Below are 16,974 nucleotides of genomic sequence, written 5' to 3'. Positions count from 1 at the left end.
TCCCTATGACAATTTGCTCAAGAACCTCACAGTCTCTCTCTCTAAGTTCCATATCTACATCCTCATTCTCTTGGGTGAAGACAGATGTGAAGTATTCGTTCAACACCCTACCAATGTCCTCTGGCTCCACCCACAAATTTTCCCCTTGGTCCCTAATGGGTCCTACTCTATCCCTGGTTATCCTCTTCCCATTGATATACTTATAGAATATCTTGGGATTTTCCCTACTTTTACCAGCCAGAGCTTTCTCATATCCTCTCTTTGCTCTCCTAATTGCTTTCTTAAGCTCCATCCTACACTTTCTGTACTCCACTAATGCTTCCATTGATTTGCTCTCTTTTTATTTGCTAAAAGCCTCTCTTTTCCTTCTCATCGTACCCTGAATGTTTCTGGTCATCCATGGTTCTCTGGGCTTGTTGCTCCTACCTATTGCCCTAGAGGGAACATGTTGGGCCTGGACCCTCCCCAGTTCCTTTTTGAATGCCCCTCACTGCTCTTCTGTAGATTTCCCGACAAGAAACTCTAAAGACATTAGCCTTTATTATAAAGGGATTGGAGTACAGGAGTACAGAAGAACATAAGAAATAGGAACTGGAGTAGGTCATTGGCCTTTTGACCTTGTTCCGCTATCCAACGAGGTCATGGCTGATCTTCTACCTCAACTCCACCCTTCAGCACTATCCCCATTCTAGAGTTTGAGTAAAGAAGTCTTACTACAATTATATAGGGTCTCGGCAAGACTATACCTGAAGTATTAGGCACAATTTTGGTTGTCTTATCTAAGGAATAATATACTTGCCTTAGAGGAAGTACAACAAATGTTCACATAACTGATTCTTGGTAAGAAAGGATTGTCCTATGAGAAAAGAGTGAGTGGACATGGCCTATATTCCCTAGAATAATTGTTTTTCCAACTTTGATACTGGTGAGGGCACTGGTTCCTCAGAGGAGCCAGATTTGTGGCACCACAGGAGGGGAGGAAGAAGAGTGGGAGCACAGTAGTGATGGGGGATTTGTTAGTTAGGGGAACCAACAGATGTTCATGCAGCCGTAGACGTGACCCAGGATGGTATGTTGCTTCCCTGGTGCCAGGGTCAAGGATGTCATGGAGCAGCTACAGGACATTCTCCTGAGGGAGGGTGAACAGCCAGAGGTTGTGGTCCACGTTGGTACCAACGATATAGGTAGGAAGGGTGATGAGGTCCTGAAAGCAGATTTTGGGGAGCTAGGAAGGAGATTAAAAAGTAGGATCTCAAAAGCAGTAATCTCAGGATTACTCCCAGTCCCACATGCAAGTGAGCATAGGAATAGGAGAATTGAGCGATTGAACACATAGTTGGAGAACAGGTGTAGGAGGGAGGACATCAGATTTCTGAGGCATTGGGCCGGTTCTGGGCAGGTGGGATCTGTACAAATGGACGGGTTGCATCTTAGCAGGACTGGGACTAATATGCTCGCAGGGAGATTTGCTACTGCTGTTGGGGAGGATTTAAACTAGATTGGCAGGGGGATGGGAACCTGAGAGGGAGCTCAGATTGGAGAGAAGCAAAGCTGGTAACTTGTCAGGGGCGTGGGAACCAGGAGGAAATATCAACAGGAATACCAAGGAACACAGGATACTGAGAGAGATAGATAGCACTAGAGTAGGGAGTAAGTTATTAGGTGGGGTCAGAGTAAGGGAGAAAGTAATGATGTTTAAATCAGGGTTAATGTGCGTGTATGTGAATGCATGGACTGTCGTTAATAGACTGGTGAGTTACAGGCACAGATTGCTATGTGGAAATATGATGTGACTATAATAGAGACCTGGCTCAAAGAAAGGCATGACTGGGTTTTAAATATTTCTGAATACAAGGAAAGAGGGAAAAAAGGGGGATGGGTGGCAGTATTGATCAAGGAGAGCATTGCGGTGCTGGAGAAAAAGGATGTCCCAGAGGGGTCGAGGACAGAATCAATTTGGCTAGAGCTAAGGAACATAAAAGGTGCTGTTACATTGCTTGGTGTTGTCTATAGGCCACCAGTTAGTGGGAAGGATGTGGAGAAAGAAATTTGCAAGGAAATTGCAGAGAGGTGCAAAAATTATAGAGTAGTTATAATGGAGGATTTAAATTATCCAAACATAGACTGGGATAGTTTAGTGTAAAGGGCAGTGAGGGTTCCTAGAGTGTGTTCAGGAAAATTTTCTACAGTATGTTTCTAGTCCAAGGAGAAAGGAGGCACTGCTAGACCTGGTTCTTGGGAATGAGATGGGACAAATGGATCAACTATCAGTAGGAGATCATTTCGGGGACAGTAATCATTGTATCTTAAGGTTTAGGCTGACGGTGGAAAAGGACAAAGAACAATCCGGAATAAGAATAATTAACTGGGGGAAAGCCAACTTCAATGGGGTAAGAAGGGAGCTGGTGCGAATAAATTGGAGTCAAAGGTTGGTAGGAAGAACAGTAGCTGAACAATGGGCTACCTTCAAAAAAGAGATAGTTCAGGCACAGTCAAGGGGAAAGGTAGGGCAAACAAATCCAAAGCTCCCTGGATGACAAAAGCGGTAGAGATTAAGATAAAGAAGAAAAAGTGTGCTTATGACAGATGCCAGGTAGAAAATTCTGTTGAGAACCAGGCTGAATGTAGAAGGTCCAGAGGGGGAAGTGAAAAAGCAAATAAGAGAAGCAAAGAGAGAGCATGAGAAGAGACTGGCAGCTAGCATTAAAGGAAATCGCAACATTTTCTGTAGACATATAAATAGTAAGAGGTCGGTGAAAGGAGGGGTGAGGTTAATTAGCGACCATAAAGGGAATTTACACATGGAGGCAGAGGGCATAGCTGAGATATTAAATGAATACTTTACCAAGGAAGAAGATGCAACCCAGGCAATGGTGAAAGAGGAGGTTATTCAGTCACTAGAAGAGTTTAAAATTAATAAAGAGGACGTATTAGATGGGCTGTCTGTACCTAAAGTGGATAAAGCACCAGGACCGGATGACATGCATCCAAGGATACTGAGGGAAGTGAGGGGGGATATCACGGAGGCACTGGCCATAATTTTTCAGTCTTCTTTAGACTCAGGTGGTGCCGGAGGACTGGAGAATTGCAAACGTTACACCCTTTTTTGAACATGAGTGTAAGTATGAGCCCTGCAACTGCAGGCCAGTCAGTTTAACTTTGGTGGTGGGAAAACTTATAGAAAGAATAATTTGGGGCAAAATTAATAGTCACATGGACAAATGTGGATTAATTAAAGCAAACCAGTATTGATTTCTTAAGGGAAAATCATATTTAACTAACTTACTGGAGGTTTTTGAGGAGGTAACAGAGAGGGTTGATGAGGGCAATGCTGTTGATGTGGTGTACATGGACTTTCAAAAAACTTTTAATACAGTGCCACACAACAGTCCTGTGAGCAAGGTTATAGCTCATAGAATAAAAGGGGCGGTAGCAACATGGATGCAAAATTGGCTGAGTGACAGGAAACGAAGAGTGGTGGTTAATGGATGTTTTTCGGGCTGGAGAAAGGTTTGTAGTGGAGTTCCCCAAGGATCAGTGTTGGGACCCTTGCTTTTCCTGATATATATTAATCACCTAAACCTTGGTGTATAGGGCACAATTTCAGAGTTTGCAGATGATACGAAACTTGGAAGCATTGTGAACTGTGAGGAGGATAGTGTAGAACTTCAAAAGGACATAGACAAAGTGGTGGAATGGGCAAACAGGTGGCAGATGAAGCTCAATGCAGAGAAATATGAAGTGATTCATTTTGGTAGGAAGAACATGGAGAGACAATATAGAATAAAAGGTACAATTCTAAAGTGGGTGCAGGAGCAGAGGGACCTGGGTACATATGTGCATAAGTCATTGAAGGTGGCAGGATAGGTTGAGAGAGCAGTTAATAAAGCATACAGCATTCTGGGCTTTATTAGTAGGGGCATAGAGCAAGGAAGTTATGTTGAATAAAAACAAAAAATGCTGGAAATACTCAGCAGGTCTGGCAGCATCTGTGGAGAGAGAAGCAGAGTTCACGTTTCAGGTCAGTGACCTTGCATCAGAACTGGCAAAGGTTAGAAATGTAATGGGTTTTAAGCAAATAAAGCGGGGATGGGGCAAGAGATAACAAAAGGGAAGGTGTTGATAGGATAGAGAGTCACAGAGAATAACGGACAAGGTGGTCATGGAACAAAGGCAAAGGGTGTGTTAATGGTGTGCTGAAAGACAAAGCGTTAGTGAAGAGAGGGTGTGAATAGTCAGAAAAATGAACAGCCCTGGCCAAAAACATAAACATGACAAAAAAAAAAAGGTGGGCAGGCACATGGTTAAAATAAAAAGATGAAACAAACTAAAATAAAATAAAATTAAGTGAAAAAGAAAAAGTAAAAAAAGATAAAAATATAACTATAAATAGAAAAGGAGGGGGGGGGGGGGTGGCTTGACATGCTCTGAAATGATTGAACTCAATGTTCAGTCCGTTCAGTGTGCCTTATCGGTAAATGAGATGCTGTTACTCGAGCTTGTGTTGATGTTCACTGGAACACTGCAGCAAGCCCAGGACAGAGATGTGGGCATGAGAGCAGGGGGGTGAGTTGAAATGGCAAGCAACCGGAAGCTCGAGGTCATGCTTTCGGACTGAGTGGAGGTGTTCCACAAAGCAATCACCCAGTCTGTGTTTGATCTCCCCAATGTAGAGGAGACCGCATTGTGAGCAGCGAATACAGTATACTAAATTGAAAGAAGTACCAGTAAATCGCTGCTTCACCTGAAAGGAGTGTTTGGGGCCTTGGAGAGTGAGGAGAGAGGAGGTAAAAGGGCAGGTATTACACCTACTGTGATTGTGTGGGAAGGGGACGAGGTGTTGGGGATAATGGAGGAGTCGACCTGGGTGTCACGGAGGGAACGCTCCCTTTGGAATGCTGACGGGGAGGAGAGGGGAAGTTGCTTTTGGTAGTGACCTCATGCTGGAGGTGGTGGAAATGGCAGAGGATGATCCTTTAGATGTGGGGTGGAAAGTGAGGACAAAGGGGAACCCTGTCGCAGTTCTGGGAGGGAGGGGAAAGGGTGAGGGTAGAGGTGCAGGAAATGGGCTGGGCACGGTTGAGGGCCCTGTCAACCACAATGGGGAGGAAACTTCGGTTGAGGAAAAAGGAAGACATGTCAGAAGCGCTGTTGTGGAAGTTTGCATCATCAGAGCAGATGTGTCAGAGACGGAGAAACTGGGAGAATGGAATGGAGTCCTTACAGGTGGCAGGGTGTGAAGAAATGTAGTCAAGGTAGCTGTGGGAATCGGTGAGCTTAAAATGAATATTAGTAGACAGCCCCAGAGATGGAGACAGAGAGTCAGGGAAGGGAACTGTTGGAAATGGACTATGTAAAGGTGGGAGAAGGGTGGAAATTGGAAGCAAAGTTGATAAAGTTTTCCAGTTCGGGACAGGAGCAGGAAACGGCACCGATACAGTCATCAATGTACCAGATAAAAAGTTGGGCGAGGGGGGCCTGAGGAGGACTGGAACAAGGAATGTTCGACATATCCCACAAAAAGACAGGCATAACTAGGACCCACGTGGGTACCCATAGCAACAACTTTTACTTGAAAGAAGTGAGTGGAGTTGAAGGAGAAGTTGGTCAATGTGAGAACAGGTTTCAGCCAGGCGGAGGAAGGTGGTGGTGGAAGAAGTGGAGAGCCCTCAAACCGTTCTGGTGGGGGATGGAGGTGTAGAGAGATTGGATGTCCGTAGTGAAGAGGAGGCGGTTGGGGCCAGGAAACTGGAAATTGTCAAAATGACGTAGGGCGTCAGAAGAGTCATGGATGTAGGTGGGAAGAGACTGGACCGGGGGAGAAAAGATGGTCAGGATAGGAAGAAATAAGTTCAGTGGGGCAGGAACATGCTGAAACAATGGGTCTGCCAGAACAGTCCTGTTTGTAGAGTTTAGAAAGGAGGTAGAAATGGGCTGTTTGAGGTTGCAGGACTATGAGGTTGGAAGCTGTAGAGGGAAGATCTTTAATTTAGTTTAGAGATACAGCACTGAAACAGGCCCTTCGGCCCACCGAGTCTGTGCCGACCATCAACCACCCATTTATACTAATCCTACACTAATCCCATATTCCTACCACATCCCCACCTGTTCCTATATTTCCCTACCACCTACCTATACTTTGGGCAATTTATAATGGCCAATTTACCTACCAACCTGCAAGTCTTTTGGCTTGTGGGAGGAAACCGGAGCACCCGGAGAAAACCCACGCAGACACAGGGAGAACTTGCAAACTCCACACAGGCAGTACCCAGAATTGAACCCGGGTCGCTGGAGCTGTGAGGCTGTGGTGCTAACCACTGCGCCACTGTGCCGCCTCATCTCCGAAGGAGATGAGGTCCGTGCCAGTATGTTGAACTTGTATAAGACACTAGTTTGGCCTGAGCTGGAGTATTCCGTCTAGTTCTGGCTGCCACACTTTAAGAAAGACGTGAGGACATTGGAGAGAGTACAGAAAAGATTCATGACAATGGTTCCAGGGGTGAGGAACTTCAGTTATGAAGATAGATTGGAGAAGTTAGGACTTTTTTCCTTGGAGAAGAGAAGGCTGAGAGGTGATTTGATAGAGGTATTTAAAATCATGAGTTTGGACAGAGTAGATAGGGAGAAACTGTTCCCACTCGAGAAGGATCTGGAATGAAAGGGCACAGTTTTAAAGTATTTGGTTAAGAGAAGCAAAAGTGACATGAGGAAAAGCTTTTTCACGCAGCAAGTGGTTACGATCTGGAATGCACTGTCTGAGAGTGTGGTGGAGGCAGGTTCAATTGAAGCATTCAAAACGGAATGAGACTGTTACATGAAAAGGAAAAATGTGCAAGATTACGGGGAGAAGGCGGGGGAGAAGAATTGAGTGAATTGCTCTTTTGGAGAGCTGGTACAGACATGATGGGCTGAATGGCCTCCTGTGTTATAACAATTCTGTGAATTTAGAAGAATGAGAGGTGATCTCATTAATAATGTAAAATTCTTAGAGGGCTTTGCAGGGTAGATGTTTCTGGGAGAATGTTTCTCCTGGCTGGGGAGACTTGAACTAGGAGTTACAAACTCAAAATAATTTAGGACTAAAATAAGGAAAGTTCCTTCACTTGAAGGGTTGTGAATCTTTGGAACTGTCTACCTCAGAGAGCTGTGGATACTCAGTCATTATTGAAGACCAGGATCGATAAGATTTTGGTACTTAGGGAATTAAGTGATATGGGGATAGTGTGGGACAGCAGAGTTGAGGTTGAACGTCAGCCATGACCTTATTGAATGGCAGAGCAGATTTGAGGGGCCGAATGGCCTATTCCTGGTCCTATTTCTTATGTACTGTAGAAGCTGGGATTATTCTCCTTTAGAGCAAAGAGGTTAAAGGGAGATTTAATAGAAGTGTTCAAAATTATGAGGGGTTTTGATTGGGAAGTGTCATGCAGGCTCCCACCTGCCAAGAAAGAGGCATATTAATTTTGCCATATGGACATTAAATTTCAAATTGTTGTAGGGAAGAAGAGAAGGCCTGATACAAGGGGTTACCAAGCCCCTGGCTAGAAAGACATTTTTGCATATTAACAGACAGGCTTGTAGACAAAGGACCATTCCCTGACCCACCCAATACACAAAGCCAGAAGTGGTTAGACCAGTCACATGACTACCCTGCTGGCCAACTTGGGGAGTTTTGAACTGGGAGAAAGCTATTTGCTCCTGGACTGAAGAAGACCTCCTCTCCTCTTGTCTGCTCCCATCTCTTTCTCATGAAACTCCAAAAACCCACTGAAGACACATGAACCCCAAGAGAGAAAAGTCTCCTACAGTGAACAAGGTTTAAGAAGAATACTGGGCCCCAGTGAGAAGCAAGATCAACCTACAAAAGGACTCTTCAGTGAGCTTGAAGAACAGTAACAAACTCTTCAGATATTGCCTCAAACCTTTCCACTTTATCTTTTTTGTCTCTATTTGCATGTGCGTATCGCGCATGCATGCTAGCAAGGGCGCGTCGTGTATCCGTAGACATCAACCGAATTAGAGTTTAAGTTTAATAAAATTTCACCTTTCTTCTTTAAACCTAAGAAAGTCTGTCTGTGCTCATTTCTTTGCCTTGTAATTGGAAAACGGTGAAGAAGGATTCACCAAGAGGGAGCTAAATCAGAGTGTGTTTAAAAATAAAACCCTGTTACAGTAAAACCAGGTGGAGGCTGAAAGGGAATCCTAGACCTCTTTCTCACCTGGTCGTAACAGGAAGATAGAGAGAAACTGTTTCTCCTGACAGGAGGGTCAGTAATCAGATGTAAGAAAAATGTCAAAAAAGCCAGGGGAAAGACGTGTGAATTGTTATGATCTGGAAGGCACTGCCTGAAAGAGTAGTGGAAACAGAGTCAGGAATAACTTTCAAAAGGCAATTGGAGATATACTTAAAAAGGAGCAATTTACAAGGCTATTGGGAAAGAGTAGGGGTGTGAAAGATTTGGTACAGGTACAGTGGGCAGAATGGCCTCCTGTGTTGTATGATTCTATGACTTTTTTCCTGATATTTGTTGGCCCCTATTGGGTTACTTTGCTGCTCATTTAATCATTTCTATATTTTTTTTCCCTACAGGTATAAATTGTTGAGGTATTCTAAAGAACGTCAGCCCCTGGATGGGTTGAACAACTTGAAGTATACTCCAAATATAACTCTGCACTTTTTGTACAAAAATGTAACAGTGAACCTTACACCAGAATTGGCTCCTGTAGTTGAAGATTAAAGAGGATGGGACCATCTTAAATTCTGACAGCTTCCCTGGAACATTATGGATTTCAGAGTATTTTATTCTGTGGCAGTTCAATGAAGGGCTTTAAAGGTCTTGATGAACAGCCAAACCACATCAGCTGTGGATGATTTAATGACGGCCTGAGTCCTGAAATTTGAACAGCTGGTTGTATCTGCATGTGTGTGCACTAGCTTTGCTAATGAATTCAACCTGCATTTTGAAAGACATGTCATCATTCTGAAATCAAGAGGTTTACAGCAGGGCTACTCTCACTATTAAGTCCTCGCATTATTGTCTTAGCTTTCTTGTCATGATCAGCTGTTTCTGTACAAAGGTGTTAAAGTCAATAGAATTTCCATTTGTAGGTATTGCATAACATATTGTATTTTAGCTAAAATGAAGGCTTGAAATAATGCTATGGATTTGTAAATACATTGTAAAATTGTGCACTTTGCCACTCCTTTTTTTTATACTATTGAACTGATGCATTTGTGTGATGTTCCTTTTAAAAAGGAAATATATATATATATCTATATATATATATGTATGTAACTTGGCATGTAAGAACAAAATGTAAATAGTCTTTAAGACACATCATTTACTTTCCATACTGAATAATGGGAAGAATTGCAATATATTGTTTGGTTGCTGTTAGCTAGCATCATACTTTGTTACAGTAGGGTTATACACTGCCAAGTCACTTCACATTCTAGTTATGATTTGGAAAGTCCTTTTTTATTAAAGTAAAATTCGTTTAGCTTGGGTTTATCTTCTGGTGTGTGGTACAGTGCTATCTGATGCATTTGTACAAATGGGGAAGAGGAGTTTAAAACCAAGATGGGAAGTTTTTTTTGTTAAAGGAATGAAGATAAACTACAAGCTAAACCAGAATTTCATCTTGTAGGTTTTTGGATGTGCTGATTTAGTTTCTGAACAGCTGATGCAAACATATCGACTGTTCTCATTGCAAAACCAAATCTATTCTCTGCCACTCTGTTCTGACTAGCTGACCATCCATTATCGTTTCCCTGCAGACTTTCTGCATGCTTAGAAATTTGGCATTTATAAATTTGCCATATTTGGAAAGTGAAGCCCTATTTCCTATGATCTTTTCACCTAGAAAAGAAAGCAAGCATTCTAAAGTTAACATCTTTATGCCAATAATTATAAAAAAGCATGTTGTGAATAACTGGATACAAGTTTTAAAAATATTCCATTGGAGCTCTGTATATATGCCAGTACTACTGAAATAATGGAATGATTCTGTGCAAATAGCTTCCTTAGATAATGTCCCATTCCTTTGATTTTTAAGTTGGGATTTGTTGACTGTGTCTTTAAGAACCTGCCTTTACTTTGATTTAACTTGATGGAAATTGGTACAACTGCTAGTCTCTACCAATAAGGGAAGGGCAACTATATATTGTCCTTTAAAGGCTTAAAATTATCTTTTCTCATTTTGTCCGTTCAAAATTTGCTGTTTCATTGAAGAGCCCGAGAAACATTTTCTTGACTCATTTGTGGACAACTGCAGCAGTTCTTCAGTTGTGGATGAGACTGGTATTGTTTGTTTTCATTGAAAAGATTTGCAAATATACAGCAATGTAACTTGTCATAATTATCATTACCCACACTTGAGAACTTTTTTGATATTTTTGATTTAAGATTTATACTTTTGTCAGCTGTACTTGACTGCACTTGAAGAATGGGAACCATGCAAACTGGTTCATAAAGTCTAATTAGTAAAAAGGAGTCATTTTGTATTAGATTAGATTGAACAAGTATTGATGAAAAGATGATGGTGCTGCAGAAGTACTAGAAGAAAAAAACCCACAGATGCTTCAAGAAAAACGAGAGAAAATTTCCTTCCAGTGAGGTTTGGATGATTTACCTTATTTATGTTATAAAGCACTTACAGTAAAGACATGGAACACAAAAAGCTACTGTCACCAGTGACTATATGGTTCTGTCTTTAGTTTGTCTGTAGTGCAAACTTTTGAATGTTGTTTATTCCTGATCGCCTGACTGAATGCTGGATAGAAAGGAAACTTAAATTATCCGTGAAGCTTGCACTTAGACAAGCACTAAAGAGTGGAGTCCAGAGGAATAGGAACCTAAGTATCTTGACAAAAATGTGCTAATAAACTCATTATAATGAAGGTTCACTTCTTACAGCAGTATTGACAAGAGTTTATTCGAAGAGATTGGAGTTTTCCAGCCATTCTGAATCAGTTTAGACTGATGCAAGTTTCCATCCTTTTTTTGAGTTGCTCCATCCTCCTTTGCCCCCTCCCCCTCTCTCTTTTCCTCCACCCCCACACCTCCCATTGCTAGCTTTCATTTCGGTTGCCCCACTCGCACAACTAGCTTTGCCTTCATTTGGGCGTTTACGGCTTAAGGATGGCATTTGGAACTTGAAACACATAAGATATGAGACAGCTGAACTTAATACAAACAGGACATTACAGAATATAATGCAGGTTAGTCCTATCACAATATATGATGGTGTTAATGCCTTGTTAATTTGCATTGAGGCTCTTTGAGCACTGTCAGCTTATGGGTTTCTACACACTTTGCAGAGACTTTTGCCTCTGGTATTAAAAACTGAATTGTAAAAATTTACACATCAATAAGATTAATTTTCCCAAAACAGATCTCCAGTGATAATTCCGTGTGACAATGTTTTTGACATCAAAGAGCTGTGTTATAGTTGCAGTCCATTGTGTAACAAGTTCTGAGTCTCAATCAGGTCTTGGAGAAATAGTATTGGAAGTTGTAGGCTTCTCTACAGAGGAGGGAAAAAGTAACAAGGAAGACGTCATTCCAGGCTATGCTGTCTCTTTGTAGAGCAGAATAGAGTCTGAGGCAAAAGTTCCACGCTTTCCCTCATAACTCACAAGTGGCATGAAGATACCTGAAGAAAGATTTTGGGGCAGGGGAAAATGTCTGTAATTGATTCACTTCTGTGAATAATAGCATTAGATTATATGAAAAGCTATCTGAAGATTGTTAAAATGGAGGTTGAAAATTAAATTACTAACATTAATCTACAGTACAATTTTACAAAGTCTTTTTAATTCTTAAACCATCAATGATTAATAATCGTTAAACTATAGATATGTCTGTTCAAGCCCCCTCTTTTTGTTCTGCTCCCTTGTTTAGCCTCGAAATTACATTTCTCATCTAGTCATGAATTTTGTTAAAATTCTTTGAATGGAAGGGCAGATTATTTCTTTTTTAAAAGAGACTACATTATAAAGTCTAGTTGAATCTATTTAAAATTTTGAGTTGAAAGGAAATGTGTTGCATCCTTTATTTTGTATCTTTAATCTTGACGTGAATTCTTGAGATTTGCTAACAATATCTTGCGATAACCCTATCGAACTACAAGGTAGTGTACACACGTTTTGCCTTTTTTGTGTATCTTAGATGCTTTTATTTTTCAGTATTAACTGAAAAGATTGTGCACTTTAACTTTTTATCTATACATACACATGTTTTTATATATATTATATATTGAATGTATATGTATTGGATCTAAATTGGAAGGGAAAAAACTGCATTTGAAGTTAGTGAAAACAGGTAATTGTGGCTGCAATAATTAAGTTTTTAGCTCAAATTCCAATGATAATTTGCTGAGTTGCCAATCATATAACAGCACGCTTATGTATGGTACTTCACAATTACAAGTTCTTTACACCCTTCAAAATACAGTATGAAGTCAGTTCATAGGCAGAAGTAATTTATTGTAGCATGCTGGAGGAGGAATTAAAAGGCATGCTAAGCTATACAATGCACAGTTAACTGCAATTAATTATTTCTAAGGGTCTCTTGTCTTGTGTTGTGTTTGTGATAATATTTGTATATTTTGTATCATTCTTCTATGAAAATAAACAATACCAGCACTCGGAGGCTTTGTGTTGAATTTTCCCACATATCTTTATACAATTTTTGGGTGCGTTAACACACTAGTATTACTAAGGTCTAAATTAGTAATGTGAGTGGTGAGTAGAGGCATTTATTTAAAAATTAATTAAAGTATTAAATCAAATAGTTACTTAAAATGTAATAAAAATGGCAGGGCAGGTAAGATGTTGCAGCTGTAGCATGTGGGAGTAGTGGACACCAGTGTGATCCACAGCAAATACATCTGCAGTAAGTGTCTGCAGCTCGAGGTGCTTCGGACCAGAGCGGATGAGCTGGAGGCCGAGCTACAGACGTCGTGATGCATCAGGGAGGGAGAACGTTACCTTGACGCTTTCTTCCAGAGGCAGTCACACCTCAGGATAGCATCTTCTGATTTAGTCATTGGTCAGGGACAGGAGCGTGTGACTGTGGGTGAGGCAGGTAAGGGATCCAGAAGGAAGAAATGGAGGAGCCTCAGCCTTTGCAATTGTCCAACAGGTTTGAGGGGCTTTCAGCTTGTAGGAATGAGTGAGGACTGCAGGGTGGATGAGCAAACTGACCATGGTACAGGAAGCCATTCAAGTTGGGGGGAGTTAGTAAATAGGAATGTAGTGGTGGTAGGGGACAGTATAGTCAGGGGGATAGACAGTTCTCTGCACCGAGCATGAGTCCAGAAGGCTGTGTTGCCTGCCTGCTGCTCAGGGCTGCAGAGGAACTGGCAGTAGGAGCAGGAGGATCCAGTTGTCATGGTCCATGGTACCAATGACATAGAACTAGGAAAGAGCTTCTGCATAGGGAATGTGAGGAGCTAGGTACTGAACTAAAAGGCAGAACCTCAAAGGTGGTAATTTCTGGATTATTACCTGAGCAACAAGCAAATTGGAGTAGGTTAAATGTGCGGCTCAAAGATTGGTGTAGGAGAAATGGGTTTCGATTCATGGGGCACTGGCACCAATACTGGGGAAAGTGGGACCTTTACTGTTGGGACGGTCTTCACCTGAACCATGCTGGGACCAGTGTTCTGGCGAGTCATATAATTAGGGTGGTAGAGAGGGCTTTAAAACTAAATAGCGGAGGCAAGGGATCAAGTGAGGGAAGATGTGATAATTTAGAGAGAGAGAGCAAGGTAGCAATAAGGGAATTGATAATTTGAATGTGACAGCAAGGGAAGATTGGAGGCAAGCAAAACCGGTAACAGGAAGTAGAAAAGTAGTAAGCGAAATTAGAAGACCAGTGAAGCGAAGGTAAGCATCAAATAGGATCAGAATGCGGAATAATGTTCAAAAGACAAAGTGGGGGAATGCTATCTCAATGCATGCAGCATTCACAAGGCAGATGATTTGAAGGCACAAATAGAGAATGGGATGATTTAACTGCCATTACAGAAATGTGGTTACAAATTGACCAAGACTGGGGACTGAATATTCAAGGATATTTGTCAATTTAGGAAGGGTAGGCAAAAAGGAAAAGGAGGTGGGGTAGCGCTCTTAAGGGACGAGATCAGAAGATCTTCGATCAAAGAATCAAGTAGTAGAACCAATTTGGGTTTAGATTAGATTTGAGATACAGCACTGAAACAGGCCCTTCGGCCCACCGAGTCTGTGCCGAACATCAACCACCCATTTATACTAATCCTACACTAATCCCATATTCCTACCAAACATCCCCACCTGTCCCTATATTTCCCTACCACCTACCTATACTAGTGACAATTTATAATGGCCAATTTACCTATCAACCTGCAAGTCTTTGGCATGTGGGAGGAAACCGGAGCACCCGGAGGAAACCCACGCAGACACAGGGAGAACTTGCAAACTCCACACAGGCAGTACCCGGAATCGAACCCGGGTCCCTGGAGCTGTGAGGCTGCGGTGCTAACCACTGCGCCACTGTGCTGCACTGTGGAGCTAAGAAAGAGCAACGGGCAGCAAACATTGGTGGGAGTTGGTAATAGGCCACCAAATAGTAGTGGTAATGTTGGGCGCAGTATACATCAGGAAATTAGAGGTGCATGTAACATAGGTAATACAGTAATAATGGGTGACTTCAATTTACGTATAGACTGGGTAAACCTAATCAGCGCCAATGCTGTGGAGGATAAATTCCTAGAGCATGTACGGGAATGATTTCTGGAGCAGTACATTGAAAAACCAGCTAGGGATTGGGCTATTTTAGATTTAGTATTATGTAATGCGAAAAGGCTAGTTAATAACCTTGCTGTGAAGGCGCCATTGGGAAATAGTGACCATAATATAATAGAATTTTACATTAAGTTTGAAAGTGATATAGTTCGTTCTGAAACTAGGGTCTTAGATCTGAACAAGGGAAATTATGAAGGTATGGGGCCAAGTTGGCTATGCTGGATTGGGAAAATACATTCAAAGATTTGATAGTAGGCAGGCAATGGCTAGTATTTAAAGAAATATTACATGGTCTACAGCAAATAAAAAAAGTACATTCCTCTAAGACACAAATACCCAACAAGAAAGATGAATCAACCTTGGCTAACAAAGGAAGTTAAAGATTGCATTAGATCAAGGAAGTGGCTTATAAGGTTGTCATAAAAAGTAGTAAACCCAAGGATGGGGAAAACTTTAGAAATCAGCAAAGGATGACCAAGAAGCTGCCGAAGAAAGGGAAAAGAGAATATGAATGCAAGCTAGCGAGAAACATAAAGATGGACTGTAAAATCTTCTTTAGGTATGTAAAAAGGAAAAGATTGACCAGGACAAATGTGGGTCCATTACAGGTGAAGACAGGAGAATTTATAATGGAGAATAGGGAAATGGCAACGATACTAAACAATTACTTTGTGTCTGTCTTTGCGGAGGAAGGTACAGAAAACCTCCCAGAAATGCAAGGGAACCAAGAGACTTGTGAAAATGAGGAACTGAAAGAAATTAGTATTGATAAAGAGGCAGTACTCGAACAATTAACTGGATTGAAGGTTGATAAATCCCCTGGACCAGATGAGCTACATCTCAGAGTGTTGAAGAAGGTGGCTATAGAGATAGTGGATGCATTGGATGCATCTTTCAAAATTCTATCCTCTGGAAAGGTCCCTGCAGACTGGAAAGTAGCAAATGTAACCCCACTATTTAAGAAAGGAGAGAGAAAATAGGGAACTACAGACCTGTTAGTTTGATGTCAGTAGTGGGGAAAATGTTAAAATCTATTACAATGGATGTGATGACTAGGCACTTAGAAAATAATGATCTGATCGGGCAGAGTCAAAGTGGAATATAATGTGAATAAGTGTGAAGTTATCTGCTTTGGTAGAAAGAACAAAGAGAGAGGACTGCATTTTACATTTCCACCGCCGAAATTGGAGGCGGACGTAAACAATGGTGGTCTGCCCGCGTGGACTGCACGTTGCGGAGCCGCCGCGATATTAAACACGATGGCTCATTTAAATGGCAAGGGTGGACCACCCACCCTGGTGATGTGGAGGTGCCGGGTCGACAGTCCCTAGCAATGATGTCAGCTGCCTTTGCGCAGGCGCTGGTGCCATTTTTAAAGGGCTTTGAGTCCAATCATTACATTTACATTTTTAAATGAGAATGGATGTTACAAAATTATATAAATGGACTTTGTCCCTCTCCCACCCCTCCAATAGCCATAGATTCAATTCCTTGCCCTCTCCCCCACCCCAAAATACTTACCTTGTACACCTGATCTCCCCCCACCCACCCAAAGTTCATAAACTTTAATCTTTACCCCTTCCCACCATCCTCTACACCAAAGAAATCACTGATGTGTGCCACCACACCCCCGCCCCACCACCCCCATCACTGAAAAACTTATCTACTAACCCCCCCTCCCCACCAGTATTCCACATCAGATCCCTGGGCGGGGACCCGAAGTGGCAGGAGTGCTGGCCACCAGCACCAATATTGCTCTGGAACAGATGGCGGGAGCAGGTAGGTCATTTATCCATTAATTTAAATGTATTTAAATATTTCAATTTGGCTTCCGTCACCATGCGGTGGGGGAGGGGTGTGGGGGATTGGGCCGCCGCCACCGCCACCGCCAATATTGGGGTGGGCCTTCCTGGAGTGGCAGCCCATAGCAGACCTCTGCCGGAGGCATTTTCTGGACCCCCCCCCCCCCCATGCCACGAACCCCGATGTTGATGGGTCTGTAAAATTCAGCCCAGAGTATTTCTCAAATAAGAAGTTGGGATGTCCAAAGGGACCTAGGTGTCCTTGTTCATGAGTTACTAAAAACTAACATGCAGGTGCAGCAAACAATTAGGAAAGCAAAAGGTATGTTGGCCTTCATTACAAGGGGTTTTGAGTACAGAAGTAAAGAAGTCTTGCTGCAATTG

At 42.1% G+C, this 16,974-nt stretch overlaps 1 protein-coding gene across 3 annotated transcripts in view; it reads left to right on the top strand.

Moving 5' to 3' along the window:
* b4galt6 (UDP-Gal:betaGlcNAc beta 1,4- galactosyltransferase, polypeptide 6) overlaps window positions 1-12,652 on the top strand; it is a 94,615-nt gene extending 81,963 nt beyond the window's left edge. For 2 of the 3 annotated variants that reach the window (XM_068031137.1, XM_068031136.1), the window contains one exon: window positions 8,591-12,652. In XM_068031137.1, coding sequence (XP_067887238.1) covers window positions 8,591-8,738 — 148 coding nt within the window. In that variant the 3' untranslated portion in view covers window positions 8,739-12,652. The remainder of the gene's footprint in view (window positions 1-8,590) is intronic. The other variant, XM_068031138.1, reaches the window with a different exon arrangement.
* The last annotated feature ends 4,322 nt before the right edge of the window (window positions 12,653-16,974 follow it).

Source organism: Heterodontus francisci, chromosome 5 (genome assembly GCF_036365525.1).
Source record: "Heterodontus francisci isolate sHetFra1 chromosome 5, sHetFra1.hap1, whole genome shotgun sequence".
Lineage (NCBI taxonomy): Eukaryota > Metazoa > Chordata > Chondrichthyes > Heterodontiformes > Heterodontidae > Heterodontus > Heterodontus francisci.
This window is presented reverse-complemented; position numbering and strand designations above follow the sequence as displayed.